We start from the raw sequence: 6,000 nt of genomic DNA, 5'->3' as shown, positions 1-6,000 counted from the left end.
ATAAATCGAAATATGAATTAATTTCAATCACTCAGCCTGCATTCATTATTGAATTATTAAGATTTCAATGGATCACGCAGTATTTTTTTATTAAATGTAAGTATCTAAATGACTTAGTTATATTTAATTTCGAGATTTTACACGTAATCTTTTTTTTGCTTATTTATTAAATATTCTATAAGAATATTAAAAGTTAGACTGAAAAAATCAATCAAAATTGATTTTTTTAAACAATTATTTCTATGTTGTAAAATAAGGTTTAGCTATATTATAAAGCAATTAAAAAAAATATGCAAAAATATTAGCTTTTAAATAAGACCCTTCATTACCCGATTTTTAAATAATTATATACATTTTTTAAGAACTGTAGTCAAGATACGTTAATAGATAATGAATATTTCGAATGCTAGAATGCTGTGTTACGTGAAAAGGCACAATAAAGGATATTTTTTTTTGGTCCTTTGAGATCCAGAGTATGCTTATTCTTATGTATGTGTTCTGTTTGCAGCTGTAAATTACTCAACTTCTTTACCCTTTATCAGTGTTCCAACCGTTGATTGGCTAATGAGCAATTCATTTTCCAACGTGCATGTGTCAAAAACATATCCAGTAAGGATTTAAAAGCACTTTGACCTCTGATTATTTCTAAATACCAAGGATTTTACATTCTTTGTGAATCGCTCAATGAGGTATTCTTTTTTTAAGAGATATTAAATCTCTATTAATAAAGCAAGGTTAGTCTGTATGTAGTCATTACTACATTTTTGATCTAAGAAATAACACTGTAGTTATGTTAATGAAATCTCGCAGGCGTTTTGCATGTAGCATTGAGCGTGCTGTCATATTAAAAAAGACAAGGAAGTGTATGTTGTGTAAAGTTGTATAAAATATGAGTTGATATTAATATGACACTATTCTTTCATTTAAATTTGAGCGATGTAAGTCATCCCACATCTAACTCATTAATTAGTTTTACCTGTCTTTCACAGAAGAAAACGAACAATATTTTTCTAAATAATTATTGTTTAATGAGTCATAGTTCAGTTATGTTTATAATATAATTATAGTACAAATGTGTATTTTAAACAATCTCGAAGAAAATACATAGATGTCGTTTTTTTATTCCTTTATTCCTTAGCTCCAGTTTGCTTATCAATATGTCAATATCATATAATTTATACATAAATCCTAGCAGCAATAGCTGAAGAAGGAGCGGTGTTGTAAATCTTATAATAGTCCAATATTAAATCATTACGAAATGAATGAGGAGATCGAGTTGGTGGAGCAAGACTATAGCCCCATAAATAAGGAAGGGGACGAAGTTGGAATAAATATGGAGAGCTATCTCAAATATTCTGGGTAAACGAATTAATTAACTATATTTACCTATAATAAACAAGATCAGGACTCCAATTCGTGAAATCTGTGAATCCATTCAAGTAAGACGTGAACTTAATAATAATCGACTACCATCGTTGGCATTTCTTGATAAATGGAAAACAACTACAAATTATGTAAAAAAATACAAGTGATAGCTTTCTTCAAGGTTTTCAACCTTGGGATTCACATATTGAGATTGTTGAAGCAAAATTTGGCTCAGGGACTGGGAGCTATTTTCGGTCTCTACGCCGATTGTTTTGTCTCAATGTCTTTATTTTTATTCTTAGGTATATTTGATAGTACTATTCTATTATGTATGTTAGGGTGACCAATCCGTGCTCTCTATATATTCTGCCTGGAGAATATTTTATAAATTCATGAAATGTCCGATCTTGTTTATTTTATTAAGATCCTAAGTATCTTTTTTACAAAAATCAAGATGAATCCATTCTTAACACCTCTTCCTATCCTAAAACCGATTGGACCAAATGCCCTTCTTTTCGGACATCACCCTAAGTTATGTGTTCACTTATTAATCTACTTGTTTCAGTTTTGGTCTTATTCTTGGACCTCAATTGGCATATGATATTATAAATGACAATGCACCATCGAGGCCTTTTAGTATATTAAATGGAATTATAGGAGGAGTAAGTTCAATTAACTCTTCTTTTTTTTTTTTTAACATTTACTTTACTAAAAGTGCGTAAATAATTATCAGGGATATTTGACAGATACGATCATGTTCTACGGCCATTACAATGAGTCAATTGTGTTTCCAAATGGGAGTGTATTTAGTACAAGTTATGTATATTTCTATTCCACGATGTCGCTCTATTTGGTGTCTGTACTGTATATATCGATAAGGTGAGAAGATAGAGATTTTATGTTCGTTTATGTTTAATCGTGATCCTTCTTAATTATTCTAGTATGGCAAGACTCTATAGGTATTTAATTACTTGAATTATTAGTACATTTAATTCTAATGTTTAATTGATCTTACAGAAAGAATTTTATCGACTATGTTGTGTCTCTTGATGCTCACCATTTTTTTACAAATCATGTTTTATGTGGATGGGATGGAGAAATTAAGAATAATTCTGACTCTACTCTCCGTAAAGAAAAGATTGCGTCTCTATTAAAAGTATTATACTTTTTTATAAGTAAGTTTGGCAATGTTTTCCAATAATTATTTGTATATCTCAGGAGTCCTTTGAGAATAAAATGTCTCATAGTCATAGATTATACAAGCATTTGGATAAAAACCTACTAGCAAAAAGAATTGTCATCCATATAATTATTATATCGATACTCATCTCCGCAGGAGCTTTGACATACTTCGCTATTGATATAATCGAGGACAAACTGGTATAATTGCTTAAGTTTAGCATTCTTATTTTATTTTTTTTAATCACAAAAATCATTTGATCTTGGAAAAGTCTTTTGGTAGTAGTCTCAGGCAAATTCTACTCAACTTTGGTATCAGTGTTGCACTCTACGTTCTACCCTTAAGTTTTATGTATTTAACCAAATTAGAACAGTATGAACTGCCAAGGACAGCCATGTATGTGAGTTTGATTCGTAGTGTTATTTTGGAGAAAATATTGCTCATCACCATTTTCGTGAAAAGTGTGGAAAAAGCGATGAATGAAGAGTCTTGTTGGGAGAGCTTTGTTGGAAAAGCGATTTATCAGTTAGCAGTTGCGTATGTTCTTATACTTCTTTTGGGAACATTTGTAATGGAGTTACTACATCGTATCTTAAATTCAATGTAAGTTCAAGGGTCTTATAAATTATCATGTCTTAAGAATGAAACAATATGTTTTCAGCTTCAACAAAATACCTCCTCCTGACTTTGATACCTCTCGTAACTCTACCCATTTGATATATTCACAGTCCATCGCTCTAATCGGATATTACTTTGTACCTGGCATTTCATTATTCATGATCTTCTCATCAATGCTTACATTCTACGTTAAATTAGTAAGTACTCATCTTTGTGTGATAATTTAACTTATTTTGATAGACTCGACTATAGTTGAGTCTAAGGTTTAATTGTAGTAAATCCAAAACTCCATGGAGAGCAGCAAGGAGTCAAACAGTTTTTATGGTTTATGCTTTCTTTTCCACACTGATTTCGGTCATTGGTTACATCTTTGTCGTCATCAGGCAATTATAACATTTATTTAATATACATTAACTATATCATAAATGGTTTGTTTTTTAGGCTTCAGCCCTCCATAGGCTGTGGACCTTTTAAGGAATACAAATATTCATATACAATCATGGGTGAAGACAGCTTCTTTAGAGATTCGTTTATTTTTAAGCCAGCATTTATTATTGGATTAATTGTCATACTTTTGTAAGTTGTCGCATTTTCCTTTCGAATTTATTATTATAATTAAAATATTTTATTTTTTGCCCTAGGGTGAGTATATATTATACTCAATCCTTGAATAGGACATATGTCATAGAAACAAAGAAATTAAAAGAAAATATCAATCGTCAAAAAGTAGAACGAAGAATTTTGAAAAATCTTTTAGCTTCTTTGTGATGTTTACTTTGAACTTAAGGATGGTTACGTTATATTAAATTATTTCAAGGAAATAAAACACTCGGATTTTATGAGAAAATATCAATTTTTAGCTATTATATTCCAGTTATTTACGTATTTTGTATCTTCATTGAATTTTCAAGAACTTTCAATTAATTATGAATTATATGTATAGCAAATAGTTTTTATTAAATAGATTTAGACAAAAAATACTAAAGTATACTTTTTTCGGGATATGTAAGGAAATAGACTGAATATGAAAATTTGAGCAAAGAATGAAGGACTAGACGTGTCAGTTGACATAATAAATGTAATTTATAATATATTTATTATATCAGAATCTTCAGAGGGTAAGCTAATAAACCTTTGACAGGCTTTAAAATCAGGATGTGCCGATGATTTAAGAAATTCCAAAACTAGAGTTTCTACAGTAGTCAAATGAACATTTGGGAATGATTCCAGTCTTTTAAAAGCCAATTTCCTTTCTACTAGCGACCTTGAGCTCACACAATCTACAGGAATGAAAACTTCTTTTTGCATTTCGACTAGATCAAATACAGTGTGAAGTATACAGGCGTGAGCCTCAATCCCACATAGAATCAATGATTCTTTTTTCTCGACAGATTTCACAATGTCTTGTGTGAGCATAGAAAATTGTGTCTTCTCTTGAGGTTTGATTTCGAATTTATGGAGATCAAGTTCCTCTACGGTTGGTCCAAGTCCTTTGGGATACTGCTCCGTAGCAACCATGGGGATCTTAAGGATTGAAGCGACTTCCATTAGCTTTTTAGTATTAGCAATGACTTGTGGAAAATAGGAGATAGTTGGACGGAATTTTTCTTGCATATCACAGAGGAGTAGAAGCACATTTTTCGGATAGATGCGGGAAACTCGTGTAAGAGAAGACATTTTGTAAGGGATCCAGAAAGTGATGTAGTATTCAATTTAGAATATAATATTAATATCTAACAAATACTGGGTAACAATTTTTCTAAAAGAAACTTGTACAGGATTGACAGCAAGCTGTTTCAGGGTGCTGCCCTCTACTTCTAATCATCTCCAGAGAATTCATCATTCTGATCGAATGATTATTCTAACTCGTAGCTTCTATGAATTTGAACACCGCTAATAGCAAAAGGCGGAAGCTAATTCAAACGGTATAATAAGGTGACTTGATAGGGGGGGGTTGTTAAGGTACGGATATGAGTGCATGGCAATTAAATTTAATTAATTAATGTTTTAAATCGTAATGATGCTGTGGTAGTGTTTTACTTATTTATTTCCCCTTCTTTTCGCCTATTCCGAAGCTGCTCTTCAGTTTATTTAACGCAATAATATAATATGACGTCAAAACATTCAAGAAAAGATGAGAAAAATATGAAGGAGATGAAAAAGTAAGAGGAATCGCAATGGCTAATAAAAATACAACCACTTTTTCTTAAGTCAACGGCAACCTTTTCATTAAAAAAAATAGATTATGGATTATTAGGATCTTTTAATTCGTGTAATTTACAATGTTAGTTTTCTACTTTTTGAGGACACAAAACTTGCGCAGGCAAAGCTTCCTCTTAAAATTATTTAGTAGAATAATCATAATTTATATAAAATGACAATTGTACAAATAAGATATAATTATGTATCCTAAAATATGTACACAGTGCTTATTCACGGATATTTTTTGTAGATTTTTTTATAATCTTACAATTATACCTAATTTAAAAGTGAACCTAAAGAATATAAGTGTAATACCTTGACATACGTGTCTCATTCGTTCCTGAACGAAGCTCGTAAGTCAAAGCAATTTATCCCATAAGAAAAGTTTAAAGAATTATTTACAAGTTTAATTTACATATTTATTTTATGTATTAATGCATTAAAAGAAACGTTTATTTATCATTTCAATGAGAATTTCAATCCTTCATGGTAGGTTCTGGTGTCCATCATGCTTTACAAATAAAGGGGGACTCATCCAATCATAACTTAATTTAATCAGACTCTGATGAGAGGTTGAGTGTCTTTGATTTGAATGGTTCTTGAGATTGACAAAGGATATAGGGTTTTGGATTCAT

At 30.7% G+C, this 6,000-nt stretch overlaps 2 protein-coding genes across 7 annotated transcripts; one reads left to right on the top strand and one right to left on the bottom strand.

The window, feature by feature from the left end:
* Nucleotides 1-1,197: 1,197 nt before the first annotated feature.
* LOC121119464 (transmembrane channel-like protein 5) lies at nt 1,198-4,112 on the top strand. 6 transcript variants are annotated; one of them, XR_011780791.1, is made up of 12 exons: nt 1,198-1,359; nt 1,406-1,667; nt 1,931-2,027; nt 2,099-2,244; nt 2,307-2,324; nt 2,383-2,521; nt 2,584-2,745; nt 2,817-3,148; nt 3,207-3,360; nt 3,404-3,546; nt 3,605-3,739; nt 3,805-4,112. XR_011780791.1 is itself a non-coding variant. In XM_040714126.2 (12 exons), exons 4-12 carry the CDS (start codon nt 2,120-2,122, stop codon nt 3,929-3,931), a joined length of 1,323 nt encoding a protein of 440 aa, XP_040570060.1. In that variant the 5' UTR covers nt 1,198-1,359; nt 1,406-1,667; nt 1,931-2,027; nt 2,099-2,119; the 3' UTR covers nt 3,932-4,112. The 6 variants fall into 6 exon arrangements, 5 of the variants coding, with proteins under 5 accessions (XP_040570060.1, XP_040570063.1, XP_040570062.1 ...); XM_040714126.2 differs by having other exon boundaries at nt 3,416-3,546; XM_040714129.2 differs by having other exon boundaries at nt 1,229-1,359; nt 1,406-1,439; nt 2,112-2,244; nt 3,416-3,546.
* On the bottom strand, nt 4,013-4,974 carry LOC121119468 (isochorismatase domain-containing protein 2). The gene has a single exon (XM_040714134.2). It carries the CDS (start codon nt 4,838-4,840, stop codon nt 4,247-4,249), a length of 594 nt encoding a protein of 197 aa, XP_040570068.1. The 5' UTR covers nt 4,841-4,974; the 3' UTR covers nt 4,013-4,246.
* Between the last annotated feature and the right edge of the window lie 1,026 nt (nt 4,975-6,000).

This window comes from Lepeophtheirus salmonis, chromosome 6 (genome assembly GCF_016086655.4).
Source record: "Lepeophtheirus salmonis chromosome 6, UVic_Lsal_1.4, whole genome shotgun sequence".
NCBI lineage: Eukaryota > Metazoa > Arthropoda > Copepoda > Siphonostomatoida > Caligidae > Lepeophtheirus > Lepeophtheirus salmonis.
This window is presented reverse-complemented; position numbering and strand designations above follow the sequence as displayed.

Bases quoted from the DNA above. Each gene is read 5' to 3' on its own strand.
- LOC121119464 (XM_040714126.2), top strand. From the start codon at position 2,120: ATGTTCTACGGCCATTACAATGAGTCAATTGTGTTTCCAAATGGGAGT. The intron at 2,522-2,583 runs GTATTATACTTT...TGTATATCTCAG, and splicing joins AGATTGCGTCTCTATTAAAA to GAGTCCTTTGAGAATAAAAT. The intron at 3,361-3,415 runs GTAAGTACTCAT...ACTCGACTATAG, and splicing joins TTACATTCTACGTTAAATTA to TTGAGTCTAAGGTTTAATTG.
- LOC121119468 (XM_040714134.2), bottom strand. From the start codon at position 4,840: ATGTCTTCTCTTACACGAGTTTCCCGCATCTATCCGAAAAATGTGCTT.